This window comes from Salvia splendens, chromosome 12 (assembly GCF_004379255.2).
Source record: "Salvia splendens isolate huo1 chromosome 12, SspV2, whole genome shotgun sequence".
Taxonomy (NCBI): domain Eukaryota; kingdom Viridiplantae; phylum Streptophyta; class Magnoliopsida; order Lamiales; family Lamiaceae; genus Salvia; species Salvia splendens.
In genome coordinates this window covers 11,008,875-11,029,861 of record NC_056043.1, presented here as the reverse complement: position 1 = coordinate 11,029,861, position 20,987 = coordinate 11,008,875, and the positions used below count along the sequence as shown (strand labels likewise).

At 36.0% G+C, this 20,987-nt stretch overlaps 1 protein-coding gene across 1 annotated transcript; it reads right to left on the bottom strand.

The window, feature by feature from the left end:
• Nucleotides 1-13,486: 13,486 nt before the first annotated feature.
• LOC121758310 (zinc finger protein JAGGED) lies at nucleotides 13,487-15,274 on the bottom strand. The gene is made up of 5 exons (XM_042153729.1): nucleotides 15,111-15,274; nucleotides 14,883-14,977; nucleotides 14,575-14,700; nucleotides 14,386-14,470; nucleotides 13,487-14,081 (listed from the first exon to the last, which is right to left on the bottom strand). Coding segments are annotated over exons 1-5 (606 nt in total). The 5' UTR covers nucleotides 15,113-15,274; the 3' UTR covers nucleotides 13,487-13,783.
• Nucleotides 15,275-20,987: the final 5,713 nt, after the last annotated feature.

The following is a 20,987-nucleotide window of genomic DNA, read 5'->3' as shown; positions in this document are numbered from 1 at the left end:
TAATCTTCAAACACCAAAAATAATAGTACTATTGTTTAAATAATGATATGCCTGCATCTGTGTTATACTTGGAATATTATATATAAATCTACTATTTTAATGATTGAGAGGCCACTCTGAACCCGACACAAAATTATATAATTCGAACATTAAAATATGAATTATGTAACTTTAAGTATTTATAAATTATATAATTTTTTATATTTCATTAATATTGTTTTCGGTATTAATAAGTAAGTAATTTTCAATAATTAAAAATGATGAAAAATAAATAAATATTACTGATATAATCTGATATTTAATTTGGGGTATAATTAAGTTGTTGGCATTCTGGTTTGTTACATAATTAAAGAGGAATGATAATGTGAGTTTTGGTATGATTTGAGGTATGACGTATGGATTATATTTCACCAAAACTATTTAAATCGGTTTCACCGGTAACGTACTAAGTATATTTCGACATGACGATGTTGAAGACGAAAATTTCTAGAATATTACTTACTAAAATACAGCTTTGTAAACTCAAGCTAGCTAGAGTTGTAGTCAAGTAACATGATACTTAACCATAACTAATCAAATGGTCAATGGTTCAATCGGTTCGGTTGACAAATAAAGTAGCCCTAAATTACATAAAATATATTGCAGAAATTTAGTGGGACATATGGAGTATTTTCTAAATTACATCAAATATATTTTTCTTAATATGTGTGAAAATTAAAAGTGAGCTATATATCTACGTAGAACGAAGAGAGCATATAGTTTATCCATAATATTAGAATCCCAAAAATTCGTGCATCATATGATAAAAGAATCCTAGAATTAGCAAAATTACATGGATTTTATTGAGCTCGGATAATTTATGTTCAATTTCCGATTATGGGCCTATTCTACTACGTAGTCTCAGGCCAGGCTACTACTCTGGGCCTTGCTAGCTCTCTTTCTACTTAATCCATCCAACCCAAGATTAAGAGGACCCAATTCATATATAATAGGGGCCGGCTTAAACCTTTTGCAATTGTCAAAGGCCCATTTACAAGTTATAAAATACTCTAACATCGACCAAGGATAGGGAAACCAAGAAGTAATTATTTGAAATAGGAAAGTGGGGACCTGTAGTTGAAAACAAAAAAGTTGGGTCAATTAGGCTCTATAGTGTTTGATAATATTAGTAGTTGATTTGGGCTCTATAAATTTTTTTTTGATGAAAAACAAACGCTCAAGCCACAGAACGGCGAGCTACAAAAAGGCAAAGCCACTAACAAAAAAACAAAACCCCCTACCTCTCAGAAAAGGGATCCAAAAACAAGCGAAAAAATCAACCTAAAAAAGCAGCCCCACCAAAGTAACAGACCAATCATCCCCTCGTAAGCCAAAACCCACAACAGTGCCACAAGAGAAGGTTGTTTTCATTTTGAATTTATATTATTGTGCAACACTATTTAAAGGGTTGTTTTCATTTTCAAATAATTAATCAATGAATAATTTAGACATATTTTGGACATCTAGGGTTTCTGTTGAGAGATAAGGAAATTTAGGGTTTAGTCATGCGGACGTACATTTAGTAGTCATGAGTGGATTCTTCTTGTTACAGATCCAAGACTATATATTATACAAACCTTCTAATTTTAAATGTTGAATCTTTTAAGAGATTGTAAACCCCATATATACTATTTTAAAGTCTTCTACATTTATCTTAATTTATCAATTGGTATAGTAAATTAAAGTAATTTTTTGTTTAGGAAAACGTCTTTGTTAAACTTCAAATCAATTCTATCGATATTATATTCTTTTATTTGACACTAAAGAAAACCAAAAATAATGAATATCAAAATTTAAGACCAAAGTCCCAATAGTTGAGTTGTTGTAATGGAAAAATAGGGGAGCTAAAGTAGAAAACATCACGGACGAAATCGGAATTGGAAAGATAGGAGTACGTAGTGCTCTAGGTTATTGGATTTGTGCAGCTGCTGCAATGAATGACAAACACAGGCATGCTTCCAATTTATTACACACTCTCATGCCTTTCTTTCACCTTAAAGCATACGTCTGTTTCACCCAAAATTCATTACATTATCTACAAACGCACATCACCCATCATGCAAAAACAACATATCACAAGTGTAACTTTTTTTTTAATAAGTCAAGGTTTCTCATATATACTCAACATTGATTCTCCATGATTGTTCTATTTTTTTAATCAAAATTATGGGGTAAATCCATTTATCAGTTTACCAATATATTTTTTCTTGAAAAATTTGTTTAAAGAAAACAACATATAGTTTAATTGTTCCTGCAATAGTAGATGACTGATGTCAAAATAATGTCCACATTTGCCATTTTGGTCCTTCCATAAAATTCTATCCACATTTACTTTTTTCATTTTTGGTAAGTAGAGGGGTGACAAATCGTGCGTGTTGGGTCGTTATCGGGACAACCTGTTAACGACCCGACCCAATAAGAACAAACACGAACACGACATGTTAAGAAAACTCCAAACCCGAACACGAACCCGACCTGCTACCCTCAAACCTGAACATGACACGAACCCGACACGAACCCATTAATGACACGAACCACCTTGGATCAACACGACACGATAACAACACAAACATGACACGACACTATAACAACGCGACCTGATAACACGATTAGAACCTGATAACACGATTAGAACCTGATAACATCTGTTCTTGATTAACAAAAGTTACGGAACCTTGAATCTGATCATTAAGGGTCTAATTAAAAACCTAAGATCTGATTACACAATCTGATTTGATGAACAATAACATCAATAGATTCATAGAAACAAAATCCAAGAAAATCCAACAAAAAAATATCATATTTAAAATACTAAAAATTAATAATATTATAATATTATTTCTTAACGGGTAACACGAACACGACATCAAATTTCCGTGTTCTTAACGGGTCGAACCGATAAGGACACGAACCCAATAAGCTTTGACCCAAACTCATTAATTTTGTGTGGATTCATGTCGTGTCGTAAATTGTCTGTCCTAAGTAGAATCTACTTTCCACTAACTCATTACACTCACATTCTAATATATATAAAGTGGTATTCGCATTTCACTAAGTTTTTCAACCCACTTTCCTCTTAAACCTTATCGGGTCAACGTGAGAGTTTAAATCATGGACGGAGGGAGTAATTGCTATGCTATGCCTATGATGTATGCTGGATTTCAGCCACGTACGCGACATCGTTTATGGGACGAAAATGACAATTTAATCACTACTTTTTCGGACTTGTTTTTAATTAATTTTCTAGTTTTTGTTATGTATCCCTTTCGGTCCTCGGGGTATTCTAGCTGCTTATAAAGCGAGTATCTTTATTTTGAATGCCATTTCTTACTAACAAGATTATTTACATTTTCAAGAAATTAGGGTTTCCCTGATCGCTCATAAGCTCATTCATTGTTTACAATAAGCTGAATGTTGCATCACCTCGGAGTATCACTATGGATAAATTCCTTCAACTAAACCACCTAAAACAGAGATTAGAAAATGTTAAATTAATTGACAAGAGTAGCAAAGGTATCGTCATCGAGAATTAATAAACTCTAATTGTAGATTAATAAATTCTAATTGAATATTGAATAAACCTAATTGGGGTTGCTGCTGCAGCAACTCAAAAACCCCTGTATTACTATTTTTTTTAAACCTTACATATGGAAAAAAGTGTGTAGAAGGAATTAATAAAGAAAAGCAATAAAAAAGTGTGCTGTTTGCAATGAAATCTAGAAGACAAAACTAGTACACAGTTTGGCTGTACATCAGATTATAAAACATCATTTTGATGAAGGATTGAGAGTAAGACAGAATAGTGCCAAAATTAGATACAATAGGTATACTTATTCTGGTTGATAAAGTGCCATTGGTTTTGGCTAAACAGAGAGGTACAATTATGGGTTGATATTGATCACAATAAAGAGGAGAAACAAATGGAGAAAAATTAGGGTACATGATGTTGCAGCTTTAAACATGTCTAAAATATGCAACGCATCTTTGTAAGCTAAATCTATTATACATATATACATATACAAGCATAGGGTCTAATTAGCCTACTTTTCATAGCTCTCATATAAATCATGCTGAAAAATATACCACAACCGTAAAACCTCTTCAAATTTCAGGTCTTGTTCCTTTCACCCATTAATTCTCGAGATTCCTAGAGAGAGAGAAAGAGCAACGTCTACTGCTCTCTGGTTTTCTTGGAGTTTAAGAGTAGATCCATTCTTGAAATATACTCCCTCCATCTATAAAATATAGTCAAATTTGTAGACGACATGAGTTTTAATAAGAAATTAGTAAAATAAGAGAGAAGAAAAACGTACGTAAAATAAGAGAGATATAAAAAAAATTAAATAAAGTATATAGAAGAAAAAGTAGGTAAAATATGAGAGATAAACTTTCTATTTTTAGAAATGAGACTATTTTTTGTGTTTATTTCGAAATGATAAAATGAGACTATTGTTGGTGGACGGAGGAAGTATAGGAAGAGGGATAAGCTTATTTTAAAGGGGGCATAGAAATTGTTTCAAGAGCTTGGAAGTTAAAGAAATAAATAGAAAAAAGATACATATGGTTGTTGCCAAACAAGATATTTTTATGGACAAGCTCAACACATGTGCAACGATTTCCGAATACAAATCATTAGGTACAAAATGGGCATACATCGAATCTTGTAGTTGCATTCTTCATCTTATATAGGGGATGAATCTTATGAAACCGCTACCTTGTATTTCTAGAATCAAACATAACCTAATTATAACTGTACAATTTCTTTATTGATGTCTATCAATATTGCTAAAAATATGTGTATGTTTATATAAGGTTATTGGTTTTAAAAAGCATGAACTTTGGACTAATTCTAATATTTTTCACAAAGTTAGAAAGCAGTCTTAAAATCACAAACTTTTGTAAGTATGCAATTATCCCAACCCGGTCTAAATAGAATTTTTTTTCTTCAGATTTTGATATTACTTGCTAGCCATGAAATCTATGTAGCTTCTAAATTATACATGAAACGTCGTCGCTAATTCTTGAATTGGATGTTGAATATCCGTTTGATATGATAAAATTTACTTCATAGATTTGTCGGGTTTAAAGAATAACTCGCTGTAAGAGATTGACACCAATCTTAAAGTTTATGATTTTTACGATCACTTTCAAAGTTTGTGAAAAATAGCATAATTCGCCCAAATTTATAGTTAATTAAATTAAAAGTCACAAGTTTTAATTACATGTTTGGTGGTGCATAAGTGTTGTTAAAAACATCTTAAAATCTTGTCTCACATCGACTTGGTAATGACCGTGTCTCATCTATATTAGTATGGAAAATCCTCCTATCTTATGAGGTATTTTAAAAGAGTGAGTGACTCATGATATTAGAGCGGACCAAACTCAATAATGAATCTCTTGTTTTTGTATGTCTCACGTGCGGAAATATGATGTATGTAATAATGGAGTGCTCATTTCAGTTGGAAGAAGCTCGGCTAGAAAGGAGTTCGGTAAGCTCGGCTTACCGAGCTGGAACTAGCCTGGAACTAGCCGAGAAGAAGAAGGCAGAAGTCGGTAAGCTCAGCGGTAAGGAAGCTCGGTAAGGAAGCTCGGCGTTGAGCTGGAATGAGCCGAGAAGGAAGAGTTCGGTTGTAAGCCGAGCCGAGAAGGAAGAGTTCGGTTGTAAGCCGAGAAGGAGTTCGGTTGTAAGCCGAGGAAGGAGTTCGGTCTTGAACCGAGGAAGGAGTTCGGTCTTGAACCGAGAAGGTAGAAGCAACCTAGCCGAACTAGCCGTTGGAGCAGCAGTTAGTTAGCTGAGATGTAGCGGTTATTCTTCTTGCTTTCTTGATTCTTCTTGTAGTTAGTTAGTAGCAGTTGCTACTTGATTATAGAGCTTTAAATAGCTCACCGTGTATGTAGTGTAGAGAAGAGTTTAATCAATAAAGAGTTTTCCAGTTTTCTCTCCAAGTTTATCATCTTCAATACTCAAAGTGTGAGTGTGTGTGTTTTCTGCATTGTGTGATCTCATACAACAGTGAGTGTGTGTGTGATCTTATTGAGTGTGTGAAAGCCTTGTGTGTGCGAATCCTAACAAGTGGCGCCGTCTGTGGGAAAGGGATATTGAAGCTGATTTGCAGAGGATCAAACGGTTTCAGAGATGGCAGCAAGGCTTGATGCAGAAAAGTTCACAGGCAAGAATGATTATGGCCTGTGGAAGATGAAGATGAAGGCGGTTTTAATTCAACAAGGCTTGGCGGCAGTTCTTGCAAAACCAGAGGAGAAAGGAAAGGCTCCAGTGCTTGATGAAAAAGCTCAGGCAAAGATGGAGGAAATGCAGCTCAAGGCACATTCTGCAGTGATTCTGTGCCTTGGAGATAAGGTCTTGAGGGAAGTTCAAGAAGCCAAGACTGCGGTGGAGATCTTGGACAAGTTAGATGAAGTTTACTTGGCCAAATCCTTGGCTAACCGGCTGTATCTCAAGAAGAGGCTGTATGCCTATAGTTTTTCTGGAGATAGGTCCATAATTGAGCAGCTAGAGGAGTTCAACAAGATCATTGATGACCTGGGATCTGTTGATGTCAAGATCTCAGATGAGGATAAGGCCATTCTCACATTGAATGCCTTGCCTAGCTCGTATGACCAGCTAAGTGATGCAATTATCTATGGAAGAGATAAACCTATCACCTATGCAGAAGTCTATTCAGCCTTGATGGCCAAAGAACTCCAGAAGACAGCCAACAGAGGCTCTGTAAGCTCCAATGTTCAAGCTGCAGAGGCCTTGAATGTGAAGAAGTTCAAGAAGCAGAACTTCAAGAAGAAGTTTGAGGGCCCTAAACCCTCAAGTTCTGATGCTCAGAAGGAAACCAGAGCTTGCTATTGGTGCAAGAAACCTGGACATTTGAAGAAAGATTGTCATGCATGGAAGAGAAAGATGGCCTCTGAGGGACACAATCAATCTGATTGTGTGGAGAGTGCTGATCCCCCGGCTCAACTCATGAATATCAGTGATAGTGGGGTCAGTCATAGGTGGATAATGGACTCGGGGTGCAGCTTCCATATGTGCCCAAATAGAAGCTGGTTTCATGATCTTCAAGAAGCATCGGGTACGGTTGTTCTTGGTAATAATCACATTTGTCAGATCAAAGGAATAGGGAAGGTAAAGCTAAGCCTACAAGATGGCTCTATAAAGATCCTAACTGGGGTGAGGTATATTCCAGAAGTAAAGAGGAACCTCATCTCATTGGGAATGCTGGAACAGAAAGGGTTCACCATATTGATGAGTCAAGGAAAATTGTTTGTGAAATCTGGAGATGCAGTGATGATGGAGGCTGACAGAGAGCATATTCTCTATTATCTGAAGGCTAAGGCTGTTGATGGAGAAAGCAATGCAGTGTCAGATGATTCCATAATGCTATGGCACAAGAGATTGGGCCACCCAGCCGAAGGAAGCTTGAAAGAACTCATCAAGAAGGGTCTGATCTCTGGAGATTTCAACAAGATGGACCCCTGTGAGCAATGTATACTTGGAAAGGCTAAGAAGGCACCCTATCCTACAGGTATTCACTCTTCTACAGCCCCTTTAGACTACATACATAGTGATCTTTGGGGGCCTTCACCGGTGTGTTCAATTGGTGGAGGAAAGTATTATCTAGCTATCATTGATGACTATACAAGAAAGTTGTGGGTATATATTCTTAAAGAAAAATCTGAAACACTCACAAAGTTCAAGATATGGTGTAAGGAGGTTGAGCTAGAGAAGGGTAGAAGTGTTAAATGCTTAAGGACAGACAATGGCCTAGAGTTCTTGTCTGCTGAGTTTGATCTGTTTTGTAAAGAGAAGGGTATGAAGAGGCACCGGACTGTTCCTGGTAATCCTCAGCAAAATGGTGTTGTGGAAAGGATGAATAGGACAATCCTAGAGAGGGTGAGGTGCCTACTTCTTGGGTCTGGTTTGAGCAGCAGATTCTGGGGTGAGGCTGTGTATACAGCAGCCTATCTCATCAATAAATGCCCATCTACTGCCCTGAAATCTGAAACTCCTGATTACATGTGGTATGGAGCTCATAGTGACTACTCAAAATACAAGGTGTTTGGGTGTGTGGCCTATGCTCATGCTAGGCAAAGTAAGCTTGAAGCTAGGGCTCTGAAATGTATCTTGCTGGGGAGGGGTGTTAAGGGGTATAGGCTCTGGTGTATTGAGCCCGGTAAGCAGAAGGTCTTGGTGAGTAGGGATGTGGTGTTCTTGGAGGATCAGATGCCATACCTGAAAGATAAGCTGGACTCCAGTGAAGATGAGGGTGATTTCTTCAAGGTGGAGCCTGTGGGGGTTGGCCTAGGAGCAGGTGGAGTTATTGACTCAGGGAGTGAGTCTGATTCAGATAAAGAAGAGGCTCCAACTCAGGGCAACCAGGCTGGTGAGTCTATATCAGACTCTATCAGAGACTATCAGCTTGCAAGGGACAGAGTTAGAAGAGAAACAAAGCCACCAACAAAGTTCTCTGATGTTGTGTATTATGCTCTGTGTGCAGCTGAAGGTATTGATGGTGCAGATCCACTCACATATAAAGAAGCTATGCAGAGTAAAGATAGAGAAAGATGGATTGAAGCCATGAATGAGGAAATAGAGTCTTTACTCAAGAACAAAACATGGATTTTGGTGGACAAATCCAAGCTGAATACAGATGGAAAGGAGAGGAAGCTGATCAGTTGCAAGTGGTTGTTTAAAAAGAAGGTAGAAACCACTGATAAAGACAGAATCAGGTTCAAGGCAAGGCTGGTGGCTAGAGGCTTTACACAGCAGGAGGGAATCGATTTCAATGAAGTGTTTGCACCTGTTGTGAAGCACACTTCGATTAGGATTCTATTGGCTGTGGTGAATCAGCTTGACTGGGAGCTACAACAGCTTGATGTGAAGACAGCCTTCCTCAATGGAGATCTAGAGGAAACTATCTTCATGGAACAGCCAGAGGGCTATGTGAAGATTGGAGAAGAAGGCAAGGTGTGCCTGTTACAGAAAAGTCTTTATGGACTTAAGCAAAGTCCTAGACAGTGGAATAAGAAGTTTGATGCACAGATGAAGAAGATTGGCTTCTCCAAGTCAGAATATGATGATTGCATCTACATCAAGAAGGCAGGCAGGACTCCCGTTGCCTACCTATTACTCTATGTGGATGATATGCTACTTGCAGGGCCTTCTATGACAGAAATTCAGAAAGTTAAACAAGATCTGAAGTCAAGCTTTGAAATGAAGGATCTAGGAGAGTCAAGGAAGATCCTAGGCATACATATTCAGAGAGATAGAGGCTGCAAGAAGCTGTGGATGCTGCAAACTGACTATATTGAGAAAGTTTTGCAGAGATTCAAAATGGAAAATGCAAAAGCTGCATCAACTCCTCTGTCCCAGAGCTTTAAGCTATCAAAGGAACAAGCCCCTAAAACTAAGCAAGAGGCTGATGAGATGGAGGCTATCCCTTATGCTAGTGTGATTGGAAGTGTTATGTACACTATGATTTGTACAAGACCAGATTTGGCTCATGCTATCTCAGTGACTAGCAGATACATGGCAGACCCGGGGAAGGAGCATTGGAATGCTCTTAAGTGGATATTGAGGTACATGAAGTCAACTAAGGACTGGGGGATTGTGTTCAATGGCTGGGAAGGTGAATCTGAGGAGGTTGTGCAGGGCTATTGTGATGCAGACTATGCTGCAAACCTGGACAACAGAAAGTCCCAAACAGGTTATCTTTTCACCATGTTTGGAACTGTAATCAGCTGGAAGTCAGGGTTGCAAAGTGTTGTTGCTCTCTCAACAACAGAATCAGAGTATATAGCTCTCACTGCAGCTGTACAGGAGAGTTTTTGGATTCAGGGAGTGATTTCTGATTTTGGTTTTGACCAAAAGACAATGGTGATTCATTGTGACAGCAGCTCAGCTATGTGCTTGGCTAAACATCCGGGTTTTCATGAAAGGAGCAAGCACATAGACATAAAGTTGCATTTCATTAGAGATGAGATTGAAAAGGGGAGAGTGAAGGTGATTAAGATTAACACCTTGCACAATCCGGCTGACATGCTAACAAAGTCTCTAGGTAGAGACAAGTTTGATCATTGCAAGAAATTGATCAATGTTTGTGCAAGAACTGAGATGAGCCCTCAGGTGGAGAATTGTAATAATGGAGTGCTCATTTCAGTTGGAAGAAGCTCGGCTAGAAAGGAGTTCGGTAAGCTCGGCTTACCGAGCTGGAACTAGCCTGGAACTAGCCGAGAAGAAGAAGGCAGAAGTCGGTAAGCTCAGCGGTAAGGAAGCTCGGTAAGGAAGCTCGGTAAGGAAGCTCGGCGTTGAGCTGGAATGAGCCGAGAAGGAAGAGTTCGGTTGTAAGCCGAGCCGAGAAGGAAGAGTTCGGTTGTAAGCCGAGAAGGAGTTCGGTTGTAAGCCGAGGAAGGAGTTCGGTCTTGAACCGAGGAAGGAGTTCGGTCTTGAACCGAGAAGGTAGAAGCAACCTAGCCGAACTAGCCGTTGGAGCAGCAGTTAGTTAGCTGAGATGTAGCGGTTATTCTTCTTGCTTTCTTGATTCTTCTTGTAGTTAGTTAGTAGCAGTTGCTACTTGATTATAGAGCTTTAAATAGCTCACCGTGTATGTAGTGTAGAGAAGAGTTTAATCAATAAAGAGTTTTCCAGTTTTCTCTCCGAGTTTATCATCTTCAATACTCAAAGTGTGAGTGTGTGTGTTTTCTGCATTGTGTGATCTCATACAACAGTGAGTGTGTGTGTGATCTTATTGAGTGTGTGAAAGCCTTGTGTGTGCGAATCCTAACAATGTACATTCTAGCTCACACCGATAATGAATATATTTAAGAATATCCATTAGGAAGAAATTTGTTGTACGTCAAAAGCCAATTCAAAATTAGTGTAAAAGTTGTCCGAGCATGCATGATTAGGGCACAGAAAAATGGACAAAGCGACAAGCAGCATAACCTAACGAATAGTAGATCTATTTAGGGTAGCGGCGAAGAGGACGAAGAACACTGCCGCCGGTGATTATACGAGCAGCGAAAGCGGCGCATATTCGATGGACCTCAACCAGTCGATGTGCGAGGATGATAGTTCCGGCACACCGATGTCCTCTCGGCATCCCATTGGCAGCAAGGCTGCCAAGAACAAGGGCAAGGCGAAGGCGACATCCTCACAGGCCTCGGCCTCGGCCCCGACCCTGACCCCGACCCCGATCGCGACCCCGACCCCGGCCCCAACTTCGGCTGCGGGACATGCCTACGCAGAGTTGGTGGCGGCCGCCAACCGGAGGACGTTGTTAGACACGCACCACACCCTCAAGCAGTGCGATGACCCGGTCGAAGCCTAATACCTCAAGTGGATGATCAATGATCTGCGCCGCAAGTTGGGAATGATGTAGAGTAGTGAACTTATTTTTTATTTCTAACTCTTGTAACCTTTTTTTTTAAGTAATGTTGGATTTGCCTTTTTTTAATTAATCGTGGTACTTTTTTTTTATTTTGTATTGACATATTTGAAAACATAAAATTAATTAACAAAATAGTAGTGAAACTTATATGAAGGACTTTAGGGCGTCCCACTCCAAGTGAAATGGTAGAAGGATAGAATGTTATAGGTGCCCCATTATGAATGCTTTTAGCCTGTACACTGAAACTGAGTTGACCTGCCAATTATACTTCTTTGTTTTTGCACTTCTATGTACCTCAATTTCATATGCAGCTTTACGCCGAATTTTACAACTAGATTTGTACTACTACTAGATTTTATGCACAACAACTATTCATCCCTACCTAAATTTTACTTTCTTCCGTGGCTACTGGTGGCGAGTTTTAAATAATATAATAAAAAATAAATTGGAAAAGTTAGTGGTACGTGGATTCTATTTTTACATAGTTTTATAATAAAATACGAGTAAGAATGAGTGAGCGGTCCACTACTAGAAAGAAAAAGGTGAAAGTGAAATGTGATATTATTTTAGGGACGGACGAAAAAGGAAATAAGTGACAAATTTTTAGGTACGGAGGGAGTACAAAATAATTATATTCCCTTCATCCCACTTTAAGTGACACATTTTCCTTTTTGGAATGTCTCACTCTAAATGACACATTTCTATATAAAGAAACATCACTCTATCTACTTTTTCCCTCTCTCTTACTTTATTTTTTCTACCTTACTCACAAAATACACTAAATAAAATCTTGTGCCGAATTAGAAATGTTCACTTAAGAGTGGGATGGAGGGAGTACTTATTTTGTCCCATTAAAAATGAAACTTTTTTCTTTTTGAATTGTCCTGTTAAAAATAAAATGTTTTCTAAAATAAAAACAACATCATCTTTACTTGTTCTTCTCTCTTAATTTATTCTCTAGTTTTATTAACTCACAAAACAATCTTACATAAAATTTCATGTCAAAAAACAAATATTTCATATTTAATGAGAAGATGTATACTACTACTACCTTTCAGCAAATCTCTAGTTTACTTTTAAACGAGTAGTCATTTGATTTTTATGATACTTATATATACTCACTATTTAATCTTGAGAATGTAAATACTTTGAATAAGAAACATTACATAATTTAATCTTAATCGCGTTTGAAATATTAAAAACTTGATACTATTATTTTCTGAATTCAGTCCCATTTATCGCAATTTAAATAGCTACAACATACTCTTACCATTTCAGGAATGGCAATTACTTTGAAAATAAAGTAGCTTTGCATGCAATGATGAATTCCAAACCACATCCGGCATTAATTCAATAAGAATTTTTATAATATGTAAAATAAAAGCAGTCCACATATAATAGAGCTTGTTGTTACAAATTTTAAATTTACCCCGAAATGGTAAATATCCAAATGCACAATATATACCTCTTATTCAGTGGCGGACTCAGAAAATATAGTTAGGAGGGGCTTCATTGTAAACTTCGTTCGTCTCATGGTAATTGAGTCGCGTTTCTTTTTAAATCGTCTTAAGATAATTGAGTCATTTCTTATTTTGACAAAAACTTTATTCTCTCTCCGCTTAATCTCTAAGCACTCATTTTGTAACTTCCGTGTAAAAAAATTGCTCCAACTAAGATGAAATTATAAAGTCAATCTCATAAATTTCATAAAATTTAAGCAAAAATTTTATTCTCTCTCAGTTTTATTTTTCATATTTTCATTATCAATTTCACATAATTAAATCAAAGAACTATTGAAAGACTAAATTTAGAATGATTAAATTAACCAAGGAAATTAAATAAAAGAGAAAAACTGAACTTATAGATTAAAGTTACAAAATATTCTCGTGGATTATGTGGGAAATTGTAATAATATATTAATTAGGGACATACGAAATTGGTGTCAATTAATGTATTTTTTCAGAAGGATGACATTCAAAATAAAATAGAGCAAACCATATAACAATAAAGTTGTAATAAAATCACATAACATTAAAGTATTTCTCAGAAGGATGACATTCAAAATAGCATCATATTATTCCATGGACAAACCTTTGATTTCTTTTATTTAAACCTAAGTTGTTGTCCACCTTCACCAACTACATACCTATCCCCACCAAATAACAACCTTCTTCTACACCAAACATATTCATTGCAAGGCAGAGAAAAGAGAGAAAAAAGAAACTAAAGAAAAATACACACCACACACACTCCTCCAATCCAGAAATTTGGTCGCTCAAAATACAAAACTCCATCTCCCCTTGCAAATCCACACATCCATCCATCTTGAAATGAAACGATGATTTCTACCTCCGGGCCCAGCCGAGCCCCTCATGATCCTGATTGTGCATCGATGAGTCACCGTCGACGCCCCGAGCAGCTGCAACGGGGGCACCAATGCAGGTGTAGAAGCTCCCATTGGGCGGAGGGGCGGCGTAGCAGGAGTTGGAGAGCATGTAGTAGTCGCTGTGGGGCGGCGACGGGAATCCGTACTGTGGCTGCGGCGGCGGAGGAGTGGTTGGGAACATTCTAGAAGGTGCAGCTGGGTATATGGATCTGAAAGCTTCGTCCATGCTGCTGCTGCTTGCTTGATGAAACCCTCCGCTAAATCATTCACTAAAGCATCAGCATTTTATTCACTAAATCCCAAACTTAATTGCGACGTTCACTACAACAAAAAATTCCGTTAAAGACATTTAAATATGCTAATTTATATTTTTAAATAACGCTTCAAAAAATATCCTATTGTTGGCGTTATAAATAAGCAAAAGAAGATTGAGTTAATTTATCATTAGTTTAAGGACTCTTTTGTGTCATAAATTATTGTTATTTTTAAAATTTTCTAATTGCGTCTAGATTTTTATTTTCTTAAAAAATAAGTAGTTCGAATTCATAACCGTTTTGTTACCTCGAGACATAATTTATGTGAGGCGGAGCAACATCGTTACTGAACACAAGCTGACGAGCCTTGTTCAGGGTTTCTGTCTCCCTTTCTGAAACATCAAACAAAAAACAATAAAATTACAAAACCACTGCTAAATAATTATTCCTACACAGAATTCAGTAGGGATTGACGGAGAGTTCTATAAAAACATGCCTTGGCGGTGGCGATTCATGTGTCCCCCAAGGGCTTGAGATTTGCCGAATTTGAGGGAACAAAACCTGCACTCATACACCTTCCCACCTTCATCTTTTTCCTCCTCAGCGCCGCTTTTCTTTTTCCCTGCAATTTTACTAATTTAACCCTATTTCATCCCCAAACCCTAATTTCCTCTTTTAGGGTTTCTTTTTCTTCTCAAAACCCCAAAAAATCAATTTGAAGCTCAAGTGATTTGGAAAGCATAAAATAATCAATCTGAGAAACAAAATCCTTAAAATTAATTGGTGCTAGAATCGCATATGTACCTGCAGATGAAGAGGTGTCGCCTAAGGTCTGTTTGCCGTCTCTTGTATAATCTTCAGGTAGATTATTGAGGTCTAACGAATTCGCTTCTGGTCTCCTGAAAAACAAAGCCAAGGAAAAATTAATGAAAGAGTGAGACTTTTAGAAAGGAAAAGTACAGGTAGTATTAAATGAAGATGAATGAAGAAGCAGAGGTAATTAAAAGGGTGTGTGGGGTGAGGTCTACATACATGGAAGCGACAGAGTTAATTTAATTTTATGAAAAGGGAGGGGATGAATTCGGTAATTGAGATGGAAGAGAAGTAGATAGAGGTTTGAGGGCTAGTTGAGTGATGGTGAAGAAATTAAAGTGGGCTTGAATGTTTTGTATCACTTTCCGCAGAAATAGAAATGAAATAACGATAAAGGGAGAGAGGGTCTCGTGACTATAAAAAGGAGAGAGGGAGGGCATTTGGTTTGTATTGAGAGAAAATGAGAGGGACGTTGCCTAATTTAATTGGCTCAGCAAGGTTTATTGCCCTAGACATACTAGGCTGCATGCACAATGACAAACAACAATAAACGAACAAAATGTATATCCAAGTACTATACTTTTGTATTTATTAATTGCGTTCACACCGGTAGAATATGACTATCATTGTAGGAGTACTAATTATCAATTAATATGCAGAATTGTCTCATGAAATCCGAATTCAGAGTGTACGCCATCCGCAACGTATCCCTTAGCCGTCTCTTATCTCGTCCGGGAGAGACGAGACGGATAAGAGACAGCGTTGCAACCTTCCGTCTCCATCCCGTCTCGGAGAGACGCCCGTCCCGGAGGGACAGCTCGCGAGACATCTCGCCACGCGTGTTGGCGACGTGGCGAGCTCCGGTTCGTCCGTGATGCCCACTCGCCGGCCCGCGAGTGGGCGTCGTTTTTATTCGAAAAAATATTTTTTTATGTTTTTTTTAAAAATTCAGGAAAAATTCAAAAATAAAAAAAAACAAAAAATATACTAGCCGTTTATAGGCGTTTTTGCAAATTTTTAATTTTTTTTAATTTTTTTAAGCCTCCAATCACTTCTATAAATATCAAATTATTCCCACAAATTAATCCACCATAAAAATATGTTTTTTATTTAAATTATGTATTTTTTATTTTTTTAGGATTTTATTAATGGGGTTTTTAACTCTTTTGGAATTTTAAGTTGTAATTTTATTTTATTTAATGAAGTGTGTTTTTATTAATTGAATTTGTTGGAAATAAAAATAAAAAAATGAAATTGAATGAATAGTTAATGAATGAGATGGTTAAGAGACGGATAAGAGATGGAGGGTTGTAGGTGTTGTCTCTTAGTTAAGAGATGAAGTAAAAAGTACAGTAGGACCCATGAATAGTTAAGAGATGAGACGGTTAAGAGACGGATAAGAGACAGCGTTGTGGATGGCCTAAGGCTATAAGCCAGTAGTCTCTTTGAGTTATAGAACCTGATTGTATTATGCATATCTTTCTTGCTTTAATGGAGTTTTTTTTGTGGTGTGGGGATGATGATGGGCATGGTATACATGTTGTTGGTGGAGAATATGGAACACTAATATACCTTAAAGAGCTGTGGAGACAATTATAGAGAATGTTGTGGAGGCACTCCAATTTGTGTTAAATGGTGTTGGAGGTGATTATATATGCTTCATAATTAGGCCATGTGGTTTTATGCTACCTTTGTAAATATATTGAATTTTTCTATTCATTTAGTACTTCCAATACCAATGGATCTTATGTTTGGTCATTTTTCACTAATCAATTCGAATGCTCACACCACAAACCTAAAATAGTCGTTTTCAGGTGATTCCTCTTCAATCACACAAACACCAAAGTAGTACTATATGTTGATTTCAAAATTTATTTTCAAAATTTATAAGAATGTGGTTAAAATATTGTATGTACTCATTTATTCACGGAACAACACCGTATCACTACAAAACTTAGTCAAAATTTATATTCAAAATTTATAAAAATGTGGTTAAAATCTTATATGTACTCATTTATTCACGGAACAACACCGTATCACTAAAAAACTTAGTAGCAGTACTTTTTTTAAAGATAAAAAATTGAGACGCAATTTCTTTGTAAAATTTGAAAAATAACCGACATTAAATTGAAGATTAATCATCTTAATTAGTGTTTATTGCAAAATTAGTATTACTCCCTTCACACTTAAGATACACACTTTCCATTTTTGTTTGTCCCAAGGAATATTACACATTACTATTTATGAAAACTTTCTCTCACTTTTTTTCTCCCCAATTAAATATTCAACTATCTTTCTCTCTACATTTAACCAACAACTCCTAAAATCTCATGTCGACTAAGAAATTTGTCATATTAGCCGAGATGGAAGGAGTACTACTGAACAAATTATTCTTACAAATAACAATGGAGTATATAAGCAAAATTAGTACTACAGCGGTATTGACGGTGGTAGGGATGTCAATCGGGCTAACCAGTTCGGATTCGGGCCTATCCACTTGGGTTGCCGGGCTATTTGGGTGCGGGCTATTCGGATTGTGAATTTTTTGGGTCATAAATTTTCAGCCCTATCCATAACCCGCCGGGTTTCGGGCTAACCCATCGGACTATTCCGGCCTAAAATACTTTCGAAAATAACCTCTTGTATCAAAATTTTTCTCTATAAAATAATTTTAAATTTTGGATATTTTTTTCTTCTAATTAGTTTTAGAATCATACAAAATCTTTTAATTTTCATAGTTTTCTTCAATAATATTTGTAGAGAATCATGATCAACTACAATATAGACAAAGATAAATCTAAAATAAATCAATCAATTCGAATTAAAGCCTGTGTTCATGTCATTATTTTGGCATTGATCATAATTAATTCTTTATGAAAATTAAATATCATATCATATCTTACATGAATTATTATTAAAATAATAAATATATTGAGATTTTGATGGGTTAGTTCTTAATAATGTCTTGATTGACTTTGGTGGTGGTAAGACAGTACTAGCAGATGATGGGACGATGGAATAATGAATCAAGGTGGAACTTGAAGGTTGATAGTGTGGGATCGAGTGGAAAAGTATAGAATAAAGAAGACTAATGATTGTGCCACATGTAATTCAAAAATATAAAAAAACCCTTAAAATATAATAATTTTTAATTAAAAGTTGCAACTCGTTGGGCAGACCCGCAAACCGTTCGGGCCAATCCGTTTAACCCACCAACCCATTCTGGCTAACCATATAGCCCGTTTTGTATTCGGGTTACAAAAATTACAGCCCTAACCCACTAATTTTATCGGGCTATTCGGGCCGACCCACGGATTTCGGGTTGGATTGACATCCCTAGACGGTGGAGTAAATGGGAGTAATTGTTTGAAGCAAAACGTCGCCATTTTTACGGCAGAATAGCCCCTGCATTGCATTGGAATACTCCCTATCTGTATCTATGGCTACTTCAATGCTCTCCCTCTTCCCTAATATCACGAACTTTGCACAAATTCTGGTTTTTCCCATGAACTTTCTAATTAGTACCATAAATCATGAACTTTCAAATCGGTTTGGTATTTTCCACAACGGGTCAAGAGTAAAATCCGGCTAGCTTATGTGGCATTTTGAATCCTATTTGGCAAAATTCTTATAAGTGGCATGTCATGTTGGCATATCTATTAAGAATATTAAACACAATACTATTATTTAACAAAATACAATTCTAAAAACAAAGAAAACAAAACAAACCTATCATAATCTAAAGTGCCAGTTTGGTGAAAAGACAATGATACCCTTTTTGGAGGGAAAATGGAGAGATGAAGTGACTTTTATTTCTTTATTTTATTTTGAGTATTGTTCAACAAAATTCTAGCTTCTTGAGAAAGTTTTGAAACACTTTTAAATAGAGCATGCCATTAGTTGAATCTACATTTATGTATCATGGACTAATTTTCTAATTTTCTGATTGCAAAATAGGGGGTGGTTCTGCTTGGAATCCGGTGATGCTCCGGCGAAAACTCCGGCAATGGCTTTGGCAAAGGAACAAACATATCAAATTAGCAAAAATCTATGTAGAATCTTTCAACTTTGAATAACTTAATATTGGTTTTAAATTCTATATTCTGAAACATGAAAAAGATATTTCATCGGGGATGAGGCCAGCGCCGGAGATGCATGGCCGGAAAGTAAAGGCAGCGGCGGCAGAAGGGACGAAGGCAGCAGCGGCGGTGCAGGCACTGCAACTCTGCAAGAGCCATCCGGCGACACCATGACCGACCAAACAGACAGTTAAGCAGGATGGAAGGAAACTCGGCGAGCACGGCGGTGGGCGTGGCGGCGTCGATTGGCAGAGAGAGGGAGGTGGCGAGGCCTATTGAGAGAGTGTGTGTAGAGGTGCAGGAAAGGAAGAGAGGGGCGTGATTGGGAGAGAGATGGAGAATAGGGAGGCTCAACTTTTATCGTAGGGTTGGTAGGGTTTATTTAGGTTTTTATTGAGTTGGATTTTTGGAAAATTTTATACTACATTGATTGATTTTCTTTTTAATTGAATATAGTCCTAAATTAGGTATTATTGTATTTTAAAAGTTAGATTTAATTTGGACTATTAATTTATTGGATTTAGTATATACTTCATATATATATATATATATATATATATATATATATTACAATTTAGTTATAAAAGTAGTAGTATATGTTAATTAGCCTTATATTTGGATTAAAATTGGAATTGTGCTATAGAGTTTAGTTTGCCTTCCATTTATTTAGGTTAAAATTACAATTTAATCCTTTATTGTAATATTTTTTTTCTGAAATAATTCACAAGCTAAACGACAACACAAATATGTAATGTTTACAATTTTCATCCTATAATTACTCAATTAAAGTTTTCAATTCTTATATTTTAATTAGTCTCTAATTAATTAAATAATAATACTAAAGATTAGTATTAAGAGTAGTGTAAAATTAAGGCAGTTCATATATGTAAAATTAAATCTCATTTATAAAGTTTGTATAACTTCTAAATATAAGAGTAGTGTAAATTTCATATTATTCAAAACAAATAAGATGCATAAAATATTATCGTTGGCAATTTACTTTTTATACGTGTATGTGGTGGGAAGTAAGAAATTTATTCTTTCCAATATTAACAACTCATTTAGTCTTTGGCCATGTATATCAAGTTATGCTACGGTCTGAAATTAAACGGAAGAAATAAATAGTCAACTAAAATGTGATTATCGGATAATACAAAATTTAGTATACATAATTCTACAGTTAATTCTACAGTTAAATTTAGTATACATAATTCTAATTGAGTTGATTTTATTTTATCTATGATAAATAATTACTATGTATTTAGTCTTTGGCCATACATCATAAGTTATGCTAAGTCATTAAAACCTATAGTGTTAAAGATCCATTTGGTACTTACTATTATAATATTTGTTGCGATTTAAGTATTTTTTTTATTGAGACATTTAATTTTTTTTATAAGTTATTATTAAGATAGTATAACTATATAAAATTTTATTATAATTTTATTTTGGATGAAAGAAAAACAAATTCTCTAAACTTGCATAGTACATATATTCAAGAAATGTTAAAATATTAATTAAGTAAAATGACAGTGTTTGGGTGATGATATTCATAGGATGAGATTGTGACAATATAATTTGCGTCATGAGATAAGATTGTGGACACTAAAGGTAGTATGAAAAGTTACAATTTATTTGATTTTGATTTCTTTTATGAGATAAGATTTTGTTCTTTATAACTTTGATTCCTATTTCTCTTTTATGCTTCTTAAAATATTATATTTATGTACATTACTCTCTTCGTTCAATAAAAATATAGGCATATAATATGCTATGGAAATTAAGATAAAATTTGTAAAGTATGAGAGGGGGGAAGAGTAGTTGAAATAATGTTTTAATGGTGGTATAAGTTATAAATAACTTGGTGTATATGGGTAATAAATTGGGATAACTTTCTATAAATGAAAATGACTATATTTTTGTGCGTACTAATGTAATATTTGGGTGAAAGATATAGCCATACATGGTTTATGGTTTTGTATATTCATTTATTTTGTATTTATAATTTGAAACTTTT

Coding starts and splice junctions, on each gene's coding strand:
- LOC121758310 (XM_042153729.1), bottom strand. Junction 14,471..14,574: donor CATGAATCGCCACCGCCAAG/GCATGTTTTTAT, acceptor TTGATGTTTCAG/AAAGGGAGACAGAAACCCTG. Junction 14,082..14,385: donor CACATAAATTATGTCTCGAG/GTAACAAAACGG, acceptor TGAATGATTTAG/CGGAGGGTTTCATCAAGCAA.